Source organism: Pipistrellus hanaki, assembly GCF_964339955.1.
Source record: "Pipistrellus hanaki genome assembly, chromosome: 5".
Classification (NCBI taxonomy): domain Eukaryota; kingdom Metazoa; phylum Chordata; class Mammalia; order Chiroptera; family Vespertilionidae; genus Pipistrellus; species Pipistrellus hanaki.
This window is the reverse complement of record NC_140507.1, coordinates 33340568-33362215: the sequence shown is the minus strand read 5'-3', so window position 1 is coordinate 33362215 and position 21648 is coordinate 33340568. Positions and strand designations below refer to the sequence as shown.

At 35.8% G+C, this 21648-nt stretch overlaps 1 protein-coding gene across 1 annotated transcript in view; it reads left to right on the top strand.

The window, feature by feature from the left end:
* ADAMTS19 (ADAM metallopeptidase with thrombospondin type 1 motif 19) overlaps positions 1-21199 on the top strand; it is a gene marked incomplete at both ends in the record, with an annotated part of 195179 nt that extends 173980 nt beyond the window's left edge. The window contains 2 exons of the mRNA XM_084886566.1: positions 18081-18258; positions 21048-21199. Of these exons, the coding sequence (XP_084742692.1) occupies positions 18081-18258; positions 21048-21199 (330 nt within the window). The remainder of the gene's footprint in view (positions 1-18080; positions 18259-21047) is intronic.
* Between the last annotated feature and the right edge of the window lie 449 nt (positions 21200-21648).

Here is a 21648-nt window from a genome sequence, read left to right as displayed (position 1 = left end):
GCGCTTCCTGGACTTGTAAGTCTATTTCTTTCACCAGGTAGGGGAAGTTTTCTGTCATTATTTCTTCAAATAGGTTTTCAATATCTTGCTCTCTCTCTACTTCTGGCACCCCCATAATTCGGATGTTGGTACTCTTGAAGTTGTCCCAGAGGCTCCTTACACTACCCAGCAGGAGCTACAGAGAGATCTGCAGATTCCTCCTTTTTGTTTGGGGTTTGGAAGTACCCAGATGAGGCCTATCTGTGAAGCAAGGCAGGCTGCTGCTGGGCCTTTGGCCTTTTTTTGTAGCTTTGGGGCTCTCTGACCCAGTTGCTGCCTGTTTGACAGGTTTTTGGCTGAGAAAAGACATGCCATTCATATGCAAAAGCTGCTGTGCACAGCTTGGGTGGGGCAGGGCTCGGAATCACCAGGGCGGAGCAAACAGCAATGGCTGCCAGTCAACCCAGCAAGGGGCAAGTACTTATGCCACCATCTTGAGGAATGGAATTCTTGAAGCCTTTTGGTCAAAGCAAGTGGATACAGTTCATTTAGTAGTTGAACATTAAATTTAATACCAAGATAATTATGCTTTATTTAAAATTTATGAATGGAGTCTCATATAAATGAGCTATAAATACAAGTCACATATTCACTCTGCAAAGTGAATTGATAAATAAATATATAAATCCCATGGTTTAAGATAAAATTCTGATCACACCTAGGGAAAATAGCTCTCAAATACTAGTTTCAGAAATGTAAATATTAATCAAATGATCCCCTGTGCCTTGCTGCATTTAGCTGTAATTTAATATCCTTATTGTTATGGGATCATATAATTCTAGGGCTTAGAAGAGACTTAAATCTTCTTTTCCTCTTTTATTTGTTGTATAAATAAGAAGTTGTGGCTGCTGGGAATGGTGGGGAGTGTGATAGCTGGGAATGGTGGGAAGTGTTCATAAGTAACACCGAGGGAAACTCTGAAATAAAATTTTTCATTGAATTATGCACTGTGGTTAGCCAGCTTGCCCAATATTGAAATCCATGACATTGCCTTTCCTCACTAACAAAAGTTTGCATATTAACATAGCATCTGAGTTCTCAGTAAACTGTACTCTCTTTCCACTACTTACAACATTCAGAGATCACATTGGGACTCCTACTGGAGGCATTTGTAAACAATGTAAATCAATCCCTGGATTTATTAGGATATATTCAGTCCAACCCATGAATCTTTTAACTGGTGAACCATACTGTATAAGGAAACACCGTATTTCAGAGTAAACAACTTTTAGATGAAACAAAATTTCAAATTTACCACAAATATATATTTTTTAATGTTAAGGTTTATGCTCCCCCAATTCTTAGAGAGAAAAATACAGTAGGATGATAGGGAAAGACAATGATTTGGAAGTCAAGAGACATGGGGACAGCTTGGATTCCATCACTGTGCAGATGGCCAAAGGAATAAGCCATTGAATGAATGTCTTTGTGTATTTGTTTCCATAGGAGTGAAATAAGGAAAATAGACATCACTATTGTGTTTCTATATAAACTCTAAATTCAGCTCTGACGGTATGAAACAGGATGAGAAAATAAAGTACTAGTTGGAGGGGTGGAGAAGATCGCCTATTGCTCACTTTCTATTCTAAGAACTGCCCGTTCGTTTATTCTGGCTAGTGAGATTCTAGAGATTTTCCTTAAGTGATTCTACTAGTAAACTAAGGAAAAATTCAAAATCCACTAGAATATACGTATGAGTGACCTTTTCTCAACTTTATTAGTAGAACTATTTTTAAGTGATAAATGTTAAGTCTATTAACTACAAAAGACAGATTTGTAATTGAAAACAAACAAACAACAACAACAAAAACACAACACACCAGAAGACCCAGGTTTTATTGTAAATTATGACACAGAACCAACTACACTCCTCCATTGCAGCATATAGAAATGGGGCCAGCAAATCCCGTTTTCATGACTAATACTATTGATTAATATGTGCCTCTTATGTGGACTCTGGTTAAATCTTAAGCAAAAAATAATAATAATAATTGGGGAGATTATAGAAGACATTGGTTTTGGTTTTTCATGCTAAGTCTGAAAAAAATATATTTAAAAATTTTACCACAATTACATGTGTATTTTAAATGTACCTGGGTTGAATTACTGTAAATTGATTTTGTTGAATTACCAAATTGCTACCCAGCTTATAGTACATGGCCACTGTGAGGAACAAAATCAATAGCCACAATATATATTCGTTACTGTTCTGTGACTTCTTACCTTTGTTTGTTGGACTGCTTGCTTCTTTGTTTGCTTATTTAGAAGATCCAGGATGTTGCATTCTTCTTCTTTTTCTATGAATATAAATCTGCTCTTTACCCCAAAGCCGTTTTCTCCTTTTCATTTATAGCTGAGGCCTCAGCATAACACATTCAAACAGCAGTAGAACTTAAAGCCAGCGGTTATATGTGAACTTTATTGATTTCTCTCCTCCTTTTTTTCACGCCTAAGATACCACTATCGTGTTAAAATGAAGACCATCCCAAAATAATTACAGAGAAAATGAATAATGCTGTGATATTTCAATTTCAGTGGTTAAAATATTAATGGGCAGATGAGACATAAATTTCTTATTCTTTTTTTTCTAATATATTGGGTCGGCAACTAAGTAATTGCGGATTTTAAAAAGAAAATCAAAGACAATTTTTTCATGGAACTAAATAACTTTATTCTGTAATGTATTGCCCATTTTGATCAATGACCTTTTGCCATCTTTCAGGCAGCATCATAATCCCACGTTCAAAAAACTTCTGGTTTTTATTAGCAAAAAACTGAATCAGGTACGATTTGACATCATCATCATTATTGAAATTTTTACCATTCAAGGAGTTTTGTAAAGATCGAAACAAAAAGTAATCAGATGGTGCAAGGTCAGGACTATATGGTGGATGTGGCAAAACATCCCAACCAAGCTCCATTAATTTTTGCCGAGTGACCAAAGATGTGTGTGGCCTTGCATTGTCATGATGGAATACAACACCTTTTCGATTTGTCAATTCGGGCCGCTTTTCTTCAGCTGCATTGTTTAATTTCGTTAGTTGTTCAATGTAGACATCAGAATTGATCGTTCGGTTGGGTGGTAAGAGTTCAAAGTAGACAATTCCTTTGTAATCCCACCAAACTGATAACAAAATCTTCTTTTGATGAATATCAGCTTTTGATGTTGTTTGAGTTGGTTCACCTGGCCTGCTCCACGATCTTTTCCGCTTGATATTGTTGTAAACAACCCATTTTTCATCGCCAGTTATCAGTCGTTTTAAAAATGAATCATTTTCATTACGTTTCTTTAGCAAATTGCAGCTGCTAATGAGTTGCGTTAACTGTGATTCTTTCAGTTCGTGAGGAACCCATGTATCGAGTTTTTGAACATAGCCAAGTTGTTTTAAGTGATTTTCAATGCATGTATGTGATACATGAAGCTTCTCTGCAATCTCACGTGTTGTACTGTGACAGTCCGAATTGATTATTGCTTTGATTAGGGCGTCATCAACTTCAACTGGACGACCAGAGCGTTTTTCATCTTTGAGTGAAAAATCACCAGAACGAAATTTGGCAAACCAATTTTGACACTGCCGTTCTTTTAAGGCTTCGTCACCATAAATAGCACATAACTTTTTATGAGCTTGCGATGCGTTTTTCCCTTTGTGGAAATAAAAAAGCAAAATATGACGAAAATGTTCCTTTTGATTTTCCATTTTTCAACGAACGCCAAACGAAAACTACAAAACAGATCAAAAAACTTTTTTTACTGATTAACAGCTGAATAGCCAACTATCAAATAACAAAATGTGTTTTACATTTGTACTACGTCTGCAAATCTAAAAATTCAACTGAAGCCATATATGTGTGAAACCAGCAATTACTTAGTTGCCGACCCAATATTTTATTGATTTTTTACAGAGAGGAAGGGAGAGAGATAGAGAGCCAGAAACGTCGATGAGAGAGAAACATCGGCCAGCTGCCTCTTGCACACCCCCGACCAGGGATGTGCCCGCAACCAATGTACATGCCCTTGACGGGAATCGAACCTGGGACCTTTCAGTCCGCAGACCGACGCTCTACCACTGAGCCAAACCGGTTTTGGCTAATTTCTTATTCTTATTAGCTGTGATCCTGGGATAAGAATAACAATGAGATGTGTTCATGGGAGTGGATTTCTGTGCTCTTCTGAGATCAGTTAGTCTGCTAGTGTCATTCAAATCCTGCTAACATTGTTTAACTACTGATAAACCTAAGTGGACTTAAAATTCACCCTTGCTTTCTTTAGTCCGGAGTATTCTATGGACTGCCGGAAAGTCAAGCCCTAAAGCCCCCTTCAGTAATATTAGAGGAGAATCAGTTAAAAGACAGACAGACTCTCACGTTCACCACTGGGTGAAACTCATTAACCACTATTGGACCAAGGTAATTTTGGCCAAACAGTTAAAGCTTACTAAGAATACGGCTTATGCCTCACACTGTGTTCACTGCATTTGTGTCAGCCTGTGTGATTTCTAGCGTTTATGATTTGGTGGCTTGCATATAAACAGTGGGAAACTTGCTCTCAGCTTCAAAGGAAAAATATAGATCCAAGTGTGCTCCAAGAGAAAAATCTCCTGTTCTAAAATCATTACCTCTGATTTCAACCCTGTAATAAGTTGAATAATGCTCACGTTTATTTCATTGAGACTGGAGAGTTGGCAAAAATAGGACACAAACAGTGTGGTCACTCTGTTCTGGCTGGGTTTAACTATTGACACAGTTATGTGCCACGCTGTGACCGTGTCTCTGATGCACATATGGCTTCAAGTTTTTTCCCTGAGAGAGCAGAATACAACCCATATGCTCTCTGGCAGCACAAATCTGTATTTATTCTTTTAAACTGACCTAAGTTTAGAATACTGACTTTAAAAATATATCCTATACTGGCTTTAAAAATAACAGCCTCTTTATGTTCAATTAAATACTATATTTTCTGCTTCTACAACTTTCTTATTTTCATTGTTGGAAATCGATAGAGGAGCAAATAAATGAGTATTGTTTTATCTACCTGTTAGACAGAATTTAGTCCTTCATGAAGCTTTTTAAAGTTAACTTTTCTGTGCAATATTAAAAATGGTTTACACTTTTTTAGGTGAATTATAATAACAACAAAACACCTGGGTATTACACTTTTTTAGGTGAATTATAATGACAACAAAACACCTGGCAAATAATTATGGTTTTATTCTCAATTTATACACTACAATTTGAATTTAATTTAGTCCTTTAAAATTCAGGGAAAGAAATAGTATCATATCAAATTATGACGTGATTAATAGATTATTTTGAGAAGAGATTATGAGTCTTTTGTGATGATGTAATTCAAAATAATGCTCAAAGCACAATAAATCATTTTGGGTGATTTAATTATATAGATAATATGATATGTCTTTGTATAGAAATAGTATATATAAAGCTTTCAGTATAAAAAAGTCATTTTTAACTTTTGCTGCAAAAGGAAACCACAATTATAGTCAGTATATGCAGTTGACTAGAAAGTGGAATTAGATAGAAGAGGAATCCAAAAACTAAGATAATTCTTCCTAATAAACAGTGGAGAAATATCAGATTAAACACATGTTTCCTAACTATATAAATTGCATTTGAGCTAATAGGAATTCTACTTATTCTGAGTCATTCTCTGAGTGGAGATTTTCTAGTTCTATGTAGTTACAAATCTCAAAATGGTATGTTATAATTTTTTTTCCTTAAAAATAATGCTGTGGCTTAAAAGAAAACAAATTGATTGTTTCATGACTTATTTTTGAAACCATGAAAAACCTGCATCTACTTATATTATTTCCGGTAAAAATAATTTTATCACACATACTACAGATGTTATTAAAATCCACCTAGTATATCATATTGTCCTTGAATTCTGTAATAACTATGGGAAAATGTGTCCTGAGTAGTTAACACTGTATTTTTCAAAGAAGCTCAAAAATAGAATTTTAAATTAATTAAGTAAATTATGCTCTTTCTTTAAGATGGCTTTGCATGATCTTAAAGTGTTCCCATATCGCATAATTAGTAAATTAAAACAATTCAACAGGAAGGTGCAAGATCAAAGAAAGAACAAGTCAATGAAAGATTCCTTAGTGACATACTTAAAACAAGTCTAGAAAGACAAACAGAAGATTTATTACCGTCATACCTTTATTCAGATTGGCCAGCAGTCACTGTAACTGGATTGGTTTGCACATTTTTCACTTATCACTAAAAAAAATTTATTTTATCTTGCTGTCTTTGTTATACTGGATTTGTGGAGACAGATCAGGTGAATTTGAAGCTCTGAATAGGATAATAGGCTATCATAGGCTGTTCCAGAATCTCACAGGGTCCCTGGCCTGGTGATATGCCTTCTATTTTCTATACAGAAGCTTGTCATTCCTTAAAATTAACATTGACAGTAGTCGTTGTGGCTTATCGCAGTTGTTAGAAAATTATGGGTAATCACCAGGGCCATTTCTTTCCACTGAAGGAAACTCAGGGAATCATTAAAGGAAAGTTAAAGAGACATCTTAATCAGTGAAATCAAGAATATCTTAAACTAAATGACTAGATAATATCATGTTTTTAATGATGCATCTCTGCAGCCTAGTGTTTTTGCATTAGTTATAAGGGAACGAAAAGAACCAGATCTAAAAATCCCAAAGGAGGGATTTCTTATTGCCCCATGATCAGGCTAGGATCTCAGGACTGTGGATTCTTGTATGTCTGGACTGACCCAATACTGGCATGTACCCCACCCCAATAGAAATCAACTTGCAGAAGGTCCCAGCATGCAACTGAGGCTATGCAGAGTTTGCTGGCTTTAAGTGGATTCTTATAGGTTAATAGAGGAAGGCTCAATTAGTTGTTGGAAGGATTTCATTCATCTCTAAAGAAATAATTAGCACCAATAGCAAATAACCAAATTAAATACCCTACAAGGATGTGAAAATAGAAAACGTTAAGTATTGGCTGAAACTAGAGAATACAGTAAAATAATGAATAAAATGAGAAATGCCATAATGAAGAAAATATATTGTCTTTCCAATCTGCTCAAAACCATTCCATGACATTAGCATCAGTAAAATTGCTAGTTACCAAAAACCAGAATGTCATCCTTCTTATAAGACTAAATTCCTAATTTACGAATTCTTGAGACTTGTATCCTCAAAATAATGTTCCATAGAAAACTCATTCCTTGGGATGTGGTCTCCATGTATGAGAAATACTGTAGTAAAGCAAGGATAATAAACAAATAGTTTTTGCTGTAGGACTTTACAAACATTCTGCTGTACATAGTAGGTCTCAAAGGGAGAATATAGTATTTCTCTTTTCTTTTTGCCAAAGGTGATTTTTGCAGAGAATGTAGCTAGTTTGTTATTTAGTGTAATACACTTTGGGAAAGCTGGCATTAGATTATACTGATTTCAAAGGCCAGTTTGGTAAATATTATTTTCAAATTAGAAAAAAATTGTAAATTGAAACAAAACTGAACTTATCTATAATCTAGAAAATTATTCTTTTTTTAAAATATATTTTTTACAGAGACAAAGAGAGAGGGATAGAGAGTTAGAAACATCGATGAGAGAGAAACACTGATCAGCTGCCTCCTGCACACTCGCTACTGAGTATATGCCCGCAACCAAGGTACATGCCCTTGACTGGAATTAAACCAGAGACCCTTGAGTCCACAGGCCATCACTCTATTCACTGAGCCAAACTGGTTAGGGCTAGAAAATTAATCTTGAGATGAATTATTATTTCTATTCAAAAGTATTTTCTTTTTTTAAACTAGTTTTCAATTATGGAATTATTTTTTAATTATAACTAACAGTCTATTGATATTTGGAAAAATAATTGCTTATCATTTTTATAATTTTAAATAATCTCATAAAACAGGAAAAAGGGGTACTCAAAGGAGCGGGAGGAAAATAATGGGGAACAAGAAAGTACTCTTAAGAACATTCAATGAGATGGGGACTGAGTCAGAGGGAGTTAAAGAAGCCCATTCTCAAAGTAAACTTCAGCTGCCCTAGGACTGTGCCTTTGACATTCTAACAGTTCCTGAAATTTGGAATATTTAAAACAAAATGTCTCATTTTGTTTCTTTCCACCAATTTCCTTTTTCTGGAAAAATGTTGATATCATCTTCCCATTTACCCAGCCTGGAAGCTACCCTGAGCCTTTCTTCTATACACAAGTAGGGTTTTGTCTCAGATGCTCTTTGTGTATTTATTTTTCAATTACAGTTGATATTCATTATTATATTACCTTCAGGTGTGTGACAGAATGACCAGACATTTATATAACTTACAAAGTGATCACTTCAATAAGTCTACTACACACCTGACTCCATGCTTAGTTATCTCAATATTATTGACTATATTCCCTACGCTGTACTGTACATCTCTGTGACTGTTTCGTAACTACCAATTTGTATTTATTATTCCCTTCACCATTTTCATCCAGCCTCCCAACTGCTCTCTCATCTGGTAACCATCAAAATGTACTTGGAATCCATGAGTTTTGTTTCTGTTTTGTTTGTTCATTTATTTTGTTCTTTAGATTCTACATATAAGTGAAATCATGTTGTATTTGTCTTTCTCTGACTGACATTTTACTTAGCATAATACCCACAAGATCCATCTATATATTCGCAGATGGTAAGATTTCTTTCATTCTTTTTTTCTTATGGCCAAGTAATATATATATATATATATATATATATATATATATATATATATATATATAGAGAGAGAGAGAGAGAGAGAGAGAGAGAGAGTATATTCACATATTTATCCAATGTCAGTTGCTCTTTATTCCCAGTATAATACTACTATCCTTATTTTTTCACCAGGACTAGAGTAAAAATTTCTAATATGTTCCCTTATCCACATACTCCTCCTCTTTCACATCCATTCACTCACAGGGATGCCTTCCTCACTCTGTTCTAGAGCCCAGCACTTGCAGAGAATTCCCCATGGCTGTACTGTCACCTACCAGAAACTCGCTTGGCATTCAGAGTTTTCCTATTCTAGTCCTAACCTACCTACTGAAATGGGTCTCAGCATTCTCATTCATCCAGTGTGTCCACGAAGCTCAGGCCTGGGCAGTGTATACTTCTACAATCTCCATGTCTTTGTTTATATTTTTCTCTTGCCTGGAATGTGTTTCTTCCAACTCTCTAAATCCTTCAGGTGCCTAATTTTTTAAAGGGCTTCCCCAATAAGTGGCAGAAATAATTTGCACTTATTGACTATATTACATTTTCTTTCTTTTAAAATATATTTTCATTAGTTTCAGAGAGAAAGGGAGAGGGGGAGAGATCAAAATATCAATGATGAGAGAGAATCAGTGATTGGCTGCCTCCTGCACACCCCTCACTGGGGATTGAGCCTGCAGCCTGGGCATGGACCTTGACCGAGAATTGAACTGACCTCCTGGTTCATAAGTCCATGCTCAACCACTGAGCCACACCAGTGGAGCTATGTTATGTTTTCTCAGTGAATTATTTATTGCCTTGCATTGTTGCTGTTTTATTAAGAATGTCTCAACCTTCTCACAAATCTGAGTGACCAGGACACTGCACTACATGTAGCAATATTTATTGAATAATTGACTGCTAAACAAACAAAAAATGTGTGATGCATCTAAGCATTGTATGTCTTTTCTTTTGATCTATTTTATTTTTTGGAATCTAATTCTATAACAACTACAACTATATAACAACAATATTTTCCTACCAAAGAGTTAGTAACTAGCTTCTCTTTCTCCAGGAAAATGAAACTAACCAATATAATTTTATGTAAACACATGACTCCCCTGACATTTTCCTGTATGAAAAATCAAACTACTTAAAAATGTGATTTAAAAAAAAAAAAAGTAAATTCACTGTTATTTGAAGAACACGCTATGTAAGCCAAAAAGTGTGCTTGACATTGAGCTTCAAGGAAGCTGGCAGACTTCCTCTGCATTCTTGTGAGTCGATTTGGCTGAACACCTGCCAGCAGGTTAGACAGCAATGATCTAACCTGGAAGGAAAGCAGTAGAAGGAAGCAAAGCACACCGAGGAATGTTCTTTGAGAACTGGCAGAGACAGTATTTATTTCGGGTTGGAATAACTTAAAGGTAGCGATATATGCTCTCTATGCTATTTTAAATCAATCCTCTATTTATTAAAACAAAACAAAAGCACACACACTTCAGCAACATGGCCACAGAAGGATTAGATCCATTCTTAACCAGGAATTGTTGGGCTGGACCTGGAAAGTATGTGATTTGAAAAGGAAGTTCAATCACTGTCGTTTTCAGCGGTTCTCTCTGGTGGCAAGATGTTTCCCTGGGAGGGCAGTGCTAAAATAGAAATGTCTTGATAATATTTTTTTCACCTCTGCGGCCCCTGTGATTGATTGTCTGAGCACCGGCAGGGCTGCATATGTGCCCAAGGGTTTGTGCTTATTAATTACCGCATAATGCAAAACATCTTTTTTTTTTTCTTTCATCATTGCAGTGATCAATGTGTACTTTGATATAAAAAATTATTTTTTTGTTCCTTTGACAGCCTTTTCATAACATATTCACTTCTCTGCTAATCATTCATAAGTAATCTGCTTGATTTTTGCCACACACATTTTCTTGATTTGTTATAACTGTATGCAAATGTTTTCATTAAAGAAACAAAAATAGATTGAACTGTACGACCAAATGATGAATTAATTAAACACATACACACACACACACACACACACAAATATTTTTTCCCCAAATGTCTGACCTCTAGGAATAGATTCAATCCCAAATACCCATGTGCTAAATAAAGGCAGATAAACTTTTTTAAAAAGATGCTGAAACACTGACCAAAATAAATAGCAAATCTTAAAAACAAACCTAACTTTTGTTCCTTAGTATGTTTGTTTCACACTCACTTTATTAAAAAGTTGAAAGATGGAACTGCCAAACATATACAGAAATGAATAGGAATGCTGCACTAATAATTTCCAGTAGAAGTCATCATTTAGTTTCCTTATGAGATCCATTCTCCACTGTGAATGCTACTTCACTCTTGTTAAAACTCTTGTTAAAATAATCCACTTACTCCCCAAGACAAATTATCCAAGTCGGTGTTGTTAAGCTTGTTGTAGTTTGACACTTAACGTTACAGATTATATCGGGCCCTGTAAGATTGCATATCATAGTGGTAGAAAAAATAATTTGAACTGCTTTTTGCCAGTGACAATTTTCTCTTAATTTAGGAATTCCTATTTCTCACCGAGGCCAGCTGGAAATAAGTAAAGCATTACAGCGCCTTCCTTAGCTGTTGGCCTGGAGAATACACATTCTCTCCAAAATATATATCTTTGGCACAGTCCAGAAGGAAGGAATCTCGGGTAATCTTTGTGCTGGCCAAATGTGGGAATTATTATTTTTAACCCCTAAATACACTGAAATTTGGTTTTCTTTCAAGGAATTCAAAACCAGACCTGTGCTAGTTTAGTTATATTTGTTAACCAATAACACTCAAAGTAAGTAGCTTAGAGTAGTATGCATTTTTATTATTGGGTATTCTGCCTTTTTGGTTTATAATCTTTAAGAGGACATTTTACAAAATTTACAGCTTGAAGAGTTTCACAATTTAACATTAGAGCTTAATATATACAGATTAATAGTTCCGTAAACTCATTGGCAAACTAGTTGATTATTTAACCTAAGTTTACAAATTTATTATACTATCATGTCCCATTTGGTTCCCAAAACTAAGTTATATCAATATTCAGAGTAACAAATAACTAACCAGCATCAAAACAGTGTCTATGTGTCTATTCTGAAGTCCTGAAAGGAAAGGTAGAAAATCATTTAACCAATAATTTTAAAGTTTGGCATTTTACCATAAGAATCCCAATACTTAAGATTAGATGTGAAAATCATTTTAACTCCATGTTCAAAGACATGTATGTGGAATAAATTTACTTGATCTCAGAGCCTATGGAGCACAGAATTTATTAGTATTTAGTGATTTATGTCAGTAGGCATAGCGGTATTCATAGGAACAACACACATTATTTTTAAATAATGCAGATTTTTTATAAATTCAGATATATCAGACAAGGATATATAAAATATATTTCTCTAATAAAATAATGGAAATTTAGCAACAGAATATATTCATATTATGTATATAGTATTTGATCCATCCAAAATTTATTGTGCTAATAAGACCTAATTATCCTCAATGCATCCAATTAGACTTGAAAACGTAAGTAATTTAATCAGACCACAGTTATTCGACAGCACACACTCACTGCCCTTGAACATACTGAAAAGATAACTTCAATAAAATGTCTCAGGTTAAATGATCTTTCCTTGAATTTCTTCTATAAGATATTTACATATTTTCCAAAGTATTACACCAAGATCTTAGTAACACTGTCTATCAGTGCTATAAATAATGCTATGTCAGGAATAAAATTTTCATGGTTAGTTTCTTCAGTTTACTTATTGGGCAGTGTCTCACCACCTGTCTATTCTTTGTGATATCCTTGGCTTGTCCATTAGATGGACATCATAGCCATTTAGAGTCCATTTAATTCTTTTGTGTCTATGATAGTGCCACAGTTAAGAATTTGTAAGAATTTTTTAGTGTGTGTTTTTCTATGTGTTTTATTTTCCCTCATTTGTTTGCGTTCAGGCCAATCCATAAATTTGCCAAGTCATTCTGGAATCTTACACTGTCTTTACCAGAACTGCCAAGCCCTGCCCACTCAGGGCTCTCATCTAATTTAGTCCATAAAATTTTCCAAGAGTTCACATCCATATCTGTCACCAGATCATCCTTGGTCATTTTTAGAAAATGATAAATGTCTGAGTTAAAGGTCTACTGTACTCTTCCGCCAACTTGGGCATTGCTTGTATGCCCCCAGATATTTCTCTTGCAGCTTATTTAGATGGAATTTTCTCAGGTAAAACAGAATCAGTCAGCTCTTGGTACCTGGCATAAAAATGACAGAAGGAAAGGAGGTTTTAGACAATGACTATGATTATAAGGTCTGTAATGTATTTTAAACGAGGATAAAGCCTTTTTCGTATTGGTTTGCTGCCATTTGTACTCGTGGTTCTTATTTACTGTATTTTACTAATCTTTTAATAGTACAAACTATTTGAATTATTGAGAAAGTTTCCCTTTCATGTTTAGTGTTTGACATGCAAGCTATACAACATGTACCTGTTAATAATGTGGATTTTGTAATCAAAGAAAACACGATAATTTCAAGAGAAACATCAAAAGTGCTTTATTCAAACTAATGTCCATTGCTAGCTACAAATTTTCCCCATCTTTAAGGTAAATTGTGAATACCATCCCAATATAACTTTTCTTGTTTTGAGGCAAACTATTCAGCGACCAAATTTTCCACTTCTTCTACGTTTTGAAGTGCTGCTCAGAAAGTGCTCGGGCTATTGATCGGAACAAGTGGTAGCCTGAAGGAGCAAGGTCTGGTGAATATGGCGGGTGGGTTAATACTTCCCAGGCAAGAACTTTTATAAAAATATATAATTTTTTATTTCAGAGAGGAATGGTGAGTGAGAGAGAAATAAGAACATCAATGATGAGAGAGAATCACTGATCGGCTGCCTCCTGCACACCCACCACCGCGGATGGAGCTCACAACCTGGGCACGTGCCCTTGACTGGAACCAAACCTGGGACCTTTCAGTCCGCAGGCCAAACCAGCCAGAGCCCCAGACAAGCTCTTTTAATGTGTCTTTAACTGGTTTTGAAGTGTGTGATGGTGCGTTATCCTGGAGCAAAATTACTTTTAGCAGCACTTTTCTTCAAAATAAAGTAATAAATTAAAACTTCCTGCAAATGCTCTCTTTTTTTTTGACACGAGTTTGACATTTTTAAACGTAAAAATATCTATAATGTTAACACCTTCAGCAAATTTTACATATGAAGTTTTGAAGTTTGCTGTCTATACAACAAAATAGCATATACTATATCACATCGCATATAAACATATGTGTAATTCCATCTATTGGAAAAAAATCCATATTATTAATCAGTACACGTGGTAGTATGGACATAATTTAATACAGTCTTAGAAATTGTCACTAATGTTCCATGTCAAGGAAGGATTTATTTTAGGAGAAAGCCATAGCAATATTATCTGAAAATATTAGTCATGTGAACCCAAGTGCAGGGAGGGTCATAGTTCCTCAGGAACAAACATTATTTTCAGATTTGTTGGGGCTCAGTTCTTGGTGGGAAAGAGAGATGGCCAACATCAGTTTTCCTTGTGCCATGTTGTCTTTGTCAAAATACTGTTTTTAACTCTAAAATCATGAGAGCCATTTTCTAAGCTGTTCTAAATTTATTCTAAAGATTACTGTCTCCTTTTTACTCTAGTAACGCTAGGATAGCAAGACTGTGTTTGCTGTTCATAATGGAGGGCTTATAGTTCATAAAATTGATTAATGGGATGTTTTGTTTCAAGGTCCTTCAAGGTGATGGATAGTAAACTGTTTGGGGAATAGAATATTTGTCAGGCAATCCAATTCTCTTTTTAAAAAAATATTCTTGTCAGGAAATGTTCCTTGTAAAGGAAAGATCATTGGCAACTTATCTGGTAACCCTGTGTTTGTTTACTGGTTGCTGGCAAATTGTCATTTTAGCATTTTGGCCTTTAGTGAAAGTCTATAGTGTTATTTTATGTCATTGGGTTTTATAATAAAGATTATGGAATAAAGTGCTAGCTCCAAAGTATAAATAACTTCTGCTGTTTATATTTTCTGCATGGGATCCTGAACATAATGGGTGATATATAAATATATAGAAAACCAATAAATGATTCTAAGACAGTGAAACAAATTATATTTTGAGACTCTACTGAGCAGAATTTCTATCATACGATTGTTGGGTGGTACAGTGAAAAATCAGATAATGAAACTAGAGTCCTTACTGTTTCACGCCTTCACCACTTAAAAATTGCCAGACTACAGTAATTTTTAATAAAATTTGGAGTTTTTACTTTCATAGTAATTTAGTCCTGAAATTATAACTATGATCTCCTCCAATGCCTTGCTTACCAAAAAGAAAAAAGAAAAAATTCCAGGTAAATTAGTTGCTAGTGACAATATTGAAGCCCAAGTCTCCTCATTTCAAGACCAGAATTAATTTAGCTTTTCCTTTTAATGTCTATCTTTAATCATAGCAATATGATTTGAGAAAATATTCAATTATTTAGTATACTTTATAATATTATAATAAAGTAAGAACTAATTTAGGAAATACCTTAGAATTTCAGTGAACAGAAATATTTGTTCATTTTCTACACATTTGTAATAAATTTTTTACTAAAATATGTGTTATAAATAAAATAATTATTAGTAAGAGGTTAATATTTTATTATGAAAGTATTATAATGAGAATTACTTTCTCAGGCTATTATACTATTTAATTCCATATTTTATAATAAAACTTATCCTAAATCTTTCAAAGGTAAAAATGAGTCTGTTTTAGTTAAATTAATTCTAGAACTTTTATTATTTCCTGGATACTATTTTTATTTCTGGGTCATTCCCATATACAAGTTACAAAATTTAACTTGCAAAAGGAATACAACTAACATTTTTTCTCTCTAGTTTTTCAGATTTTTATGAAAGACACTATTTAACCATTATCTGCTAAAATTGTTTATTCTGTTACTTTGTTGAATTTTTATAATTCTGAAAAATGATTTGTTACGTTGATTTGCTCATGTCCTATGGAGTTGACATAAAATTAATCAAAAGTTTTGGGAATAGTCTGTGACTTATTCCTGGGCTTCAATGACATGATTGTGAACTTCCTCTACTATCAAAATGAGTTCATCTATTAAAAAGCTCTGTTATTATTATTTTCACAAATATTTCAAGATCTGCATAAATTTTAGGAATAAATACTAGAATGGTATTTTCCCGTATTAACTTAACCCCTTAAAAGTTTTTAGTTTAATTATTTTGAATTTTCTTGAATATATTTTTCTAAGAAATGTAATATCTTCATTTATATAAATATATCAATTTTATAGATTGGTATTAAGATGCTTTTAAGAAAGAAAGACCATGTTAAATAGTTACTCCACTTATAATAGTTTTATATTATAGTAAAGCTTAAACTGAACTGGAAACATTCAGATTGTAGAGTTAACAAGAAAAATAAACCATAAATATGTGTAAATAGTTGGGGTAATTGTGGAACACTTAATGGATTGTGATTTGAAAAGCAGCCAGGCATTTGGAAAAGAGTAATACTATGGATACAATTGTAGATGTGGGAATAGAAAATGCATGGGCATGATCTATATATAAAAGCCGAAGTGATTGTTACAACTGAATGACTGGAACGACCAGAATGACTGGTTGACCAGTCGCTATGATGCGCACTCACCTGAAGGCAGACACTCAACAGAGGAGCTGCCCCTGATGGTCAGTGTGCTCCCACAGCCAACCTCCTGTGGTCCCTCCCCCAGCTGGCCAACCTGCTGCAATCCCTCCCCCATGCCAGGAAGCTTCCCAAATAGGCCCAGATTGGGGGGTCAGCTGGCCAACCCCCTGGGGTTCCTCTCCCCAGCTGGCTGCCCCTCTCCCCAATAGGCCTCAATCACCAGCCAGGCCGAGGGACCCCACCCATGCATAAATTCGTACACCGGGCCTCTAGTTAATCTATAATAGAGCAAATGATTCCTACAGTGAAGGGTAGACAATAAAGCTGAGGAGATAGATAAACACCAGCCTGGAGATTCTGGGATACTGGGCTTTATCTTGCAGTCAGTGACTCAGTAATCAAAGATTTCTGTCCAATGAGATTATATATGTAAAGCAACTTTGGAAGAATGCATATTCAGTATTAACAAGTGGGATTGATTGGAAGACTGGGGACTAAACTAACATTAGTAGACTAGGCTTGAGGTGAGCAGGGTTTGTGTAGAATGATTCTTGTGCAAATGAAAAGAAGAGCTGGGACCCGCAACGATGTACAGGAAGAATTGATGGCAAAGTGAGTGCAGTCTGATAATGACTTGAGAATAAAGCACAAGGGGGAAAAATACATTAAAATCTTATGCCTGTATATCTAAAAGGGGACATTCAGGAAATATTTACCAGTTTTCAATGAGAATACACTAAGATCATTTGGCTAAAGATCAATATGGGTAAGATGACTAGTAAAATAAGTCATTATTTTCAGAAACACAAGCATATTCCCTCTCATGTAATTGTGATACCCTAGAATCACTTTATTCTCTCAAATAAGCACCAGCTTATTTGTGCAACAAATCAAATCTGGGGATACATGGGGACCCAAGAAACTTCCCTCATAAAAGACCATTGTACATCAAACACATTTTTCTTTGCAAAATATCTTACAAATGAAGACAAACTGCATTTATGAAATACAAGGAATCCATTGAAAGGGTATTTTATTAGAAAAATCCAGGTTACCAGATATTTTTATTAGCATAGTATTGGATGTTGTGTCAACTGCCAAGAAATAGCAGCTGTTTCCATCACACGCCAGGTTGATAAGCCATATTGAAACTGTTGATCAACAGAGCAAAAGAGTAGATGAGGAGACAAAAAATGCCACAGACACCCAGCCTCACAGCTGGGCGTGTGCTAACTCTTGAGATCAATGACTAAATTGAAAAATAGCAAGTCAAATTTTTGTTGCAAAGTAGATAGAACTTTTAAAGACTGTCTGCCCAAGTGCATGTCTGATATGAGTCATTCTATTCCATGCCGACTGATACTCTCGGGCTTTCTCTACTCGCCTTTGTCCTGCATCGCCCTAAGCTCTGCCTGAGGTCAGCCAGAGAGCACAGAAAACATTGTACCCAAGTATGAGCATCCCCGTTTCTAGCCCATGTTTTGCATCAACTCTGGATGTTGTGGGCTCATGTTCAATTTTAAGAAATACGGGGAGAAGGTGGCTCACAGCCTAGAAGAGAGAAACAGCGAAAAGGACTTTTAACAAGCCTTCTCTCTCTCCCCCAGTGCTCAATTACCTGTGGCAAAGGAATGCAGTCCCGTGTTATCCAGTGCATGCACAAGATCACAGGAAGACATGGAAATGAGTGTTTCTCTTCAGAAAAGCCTGCAGCATACAGGCCATGCCACCTTCAGCCCTGCAATGAGAAGATTAACGTAAATACCATAACATCACCCAGGCTGGGTAAGCTGACCGAAAGGGAATGGCTTTGAGAAATACGGAAGTACTCATGGTTTCTTCTATTTTGCACATCACTTTAAAGCTTAGCTATAAGTGGATACGAATTAGATGGGTCCTAACCAAATGGGCTGTATTTTACAGTAGGTTAATCCAAATGGCCAGGTGGGCAAAGAATCCTAAAGAATAAACTATTTTGATCCCTGAAGCTGTCTACTCAGAACCAGACCCTGGAAATATGAATGTAAACCACCCAAGCTCATCATGTAAAGGGTTGAAGGGTATAGCCATATTTTGGATTTTGACCAGTCTCATGGCAGAACTATCAATTAAGGTAGTGTCTAGTTGAAAGGCACTTGTAGTATATGCCTTAGATCTCTCCACTGTCAGCATCCTTCCTATGATCCTGCATACAAATTATCTTTTGGAGAATCTTAGATTAAAAAATGACTTTCAAGACAAATGAGTGCATGGATCTATACCACCAAACAAAAGGTATAATTTTTTTCATACTTAAGGATATAATATGACATACAAATAGCTACTAGAAACATTTATTACATTGACTTTTATGTTGTACAATGCTTTTCATGTGAATTCTCAATACCAGTTATTTAATCAGCTGTCATGAAGAAGTAGGGTATGTATTTTAATTAAGTGTAGCCTGCACTTGCATAACAAATATTCATGAATGAATTAGCCTTTATGTTTGTGGCAATTAGTGGCTTTTGCCAGCACTGTTGCCTGGCAGTTATTGGGTTAATCTATGTTTAACACCTTCCGTTTTGTCTGTGCACATAATCTTCAGGAGAACAATTTAATCGTAAATTGTTATAGATACTCTTCCAGGCATATGATTCAATCAAATGGAAAAGTTTGGTTCTTTGTGGACATACAAAATTTCTCTTTTTTTGAGCCAAATAATTAACATTTCTAAGAAATAATCAGTTCAAGGAGAATTAAGACTAGTTAAAACAAAAAGTTAAGCAATCATAGAGCAAATGCAGCTAAATCCATGTATTTCAAACAATATAAATCCCTTTATCCAGCAATTACTTGGAGTTCGTCTTAAAGTATGTGGCAGAAAATAATGACCTAAAAGAAGAATTTAATTAAAATTGCATTGTTTTGTTTATTATTTCTTACCCCCAAACACAGAAGCACAGTGATTGGAAAATCTAAGGTTTCTAAGTGTAAAATAATGAAATATAGTAGAATAGTGGCAAAAGAAAGAATTGTAGCAAGACTGACTTTTATTATGCATGCCAGAACACACTATTTCTTCAGAAAACCTGAGCCTAAATTTACATGACAAATATTTTTATATCAAGTTCTCATTTTAAAAACTTTAATGCTATAAGTTTCAGTCACATGATAAGTGGCTTTGATGTTAAAGGTGCATTAAATTACTATCCCACAAACAAACAAAATAGAAGGACTCATAGATACAGAGAACAGGCTGACAGTTGGCAGAGGGAGGGGGTTTGGGGAACTGGATGATAAAGGTAAAGGGATTAAGCAGAACAAATTGGTAGTTACAGAATAGCCACATAGATATATACTGCAACATGGGGAATATATTCAATAATATCATAACTATGTATGGGGTCAGCTGGGTGCTTGAAGAAGAAGGGGGACCACTCTGTAAAAATGCATGATTTTCTTAGTGCTTTGCTGTGCATCTGAAACTAATACAAAATAATATTTCATGTGAACTGTAATCCTATCTAATAAAGAGGTAGTATGCAAATTGACCAATCACGCCCACACAGAAGATGGCTGCCCACATGTGGACACAAGATGGCCACCACAAGATCGCTGGCTGGAGAGGGCAGTTGTGGGTGATCAGGCCAGCAGGGGAGAGCAGTTGGGAGGGACCAGGCCTGAAAGGGAGGAAGGTTGGGGGGGACCCAGGCCTGCAGAGGAGGGGAGTTGGGGGAAACCAGGCCAGCAGGGGAAGGCAATTAGGGGCAACCAGGCTGGCAAGGGAGGGCAGTTAGGGGTGATCAGGCTGATAGGGGAGGACAGTTAGGGGCAATGGGGTCAGCAGGGCTTCGATCAGGCTGGCAGGGGAGTGGTTAGGGGGTGATCAGGCAGGCAGGGGCGTGGTTAGGGGGTGATCAGGCTGGCAGGGGCGTGGTTAGGGGTGATCAGGCAGGCAGGGGAGTGGTTAGGAGGTGATCAATCAGGTAGGTAGGCAAGTGGTTGGGAGCCAGCAGTCCTGCACTGTGAGAGGGATATCTGACTGACACCCCCCCGCCCCCCCCCCACACACACACACTAGTTTAATTCGTCGAGCCTCTAGTTGAAATATAAAATTAGAGGAAAGAATAAAATATAATGTGCAAGCATATTTTTGTTTTGCTATTTCTTTGCGAATTCATCTATAATAATACTGATTAAATTTTATTCCTATAAAGGTAGATATATTGAGCACATTTATTTGTGTTTTTAATCCTCTCAACTAAAAACCCAAAAGAAACTTAAATGAAAAACCATAAAATTGACCTTTAAAAGCCACTTGCAGGACAATTCATTGAATTTGGGAATATCTGTCTTAAATACGTGAGAGCATTATTCATTCACTTTACTCCTTTATTTCAGGGTGTATATATATGTGTGTGTGTGTGTGTGTGTGTGTGTGTGTGTGTGCACACAGCTCTGTGTTTTAAGTTGCATGGGGACTATAAATGAGTCAGTGGACACCATCCCACTAACATGATTGCTATTGGCTTCTACTCGTGACATCCCCGGAATATCTACCTGTATTGAGTTTCCTGTGTTCTGCTTCACAGCTGCTCTGACTTTCAAGTGCCTGGGAGATCAATGGCCCGTTTACTGCCGAGTGATACGCGAGAAGAACCTGTGTCAGGACATGCGGTGGTATCAGCGCTGCTGTGAGACGTGCAGGGACTTCTATGCCCAAAAGCTGCAGCAAAAGAGTTGACCTCTAGCAGGCTGGCTGGCTCACAGCTCTTTGCAGTTACATTATTTATAGACACACACACGCTAGCATGTTTTTCAGACCAAATATTATCAGATTACATATAATTTAATCAAATTAATTTATTTTGGGGCCTGCCAAACATCAATATGGTGCTTATTTTTGGTAATACAAACATTGTGATTTTTACGATAGGGCTTCCTAAGTCATTTTATATGAATGCATTGGATCCAGTTACCAGAAAAAGAAAAAGAAAACAAAGATTATTAGGCTTAAAAAAATGTTTTGTTTTTTTTAAGTTAGGGCTGGCTATAAGGTGCTACTCTCTCGCCACCAATGCCATTGAGTTATGCATAATGTATACTAATTTAGCATCATAGGTTTAGCTATCTATGGGGAAAATTGTTTTTGTGATTTGGTGTCCTCATGCAGAGTTAGCCCATTTTCAGTAC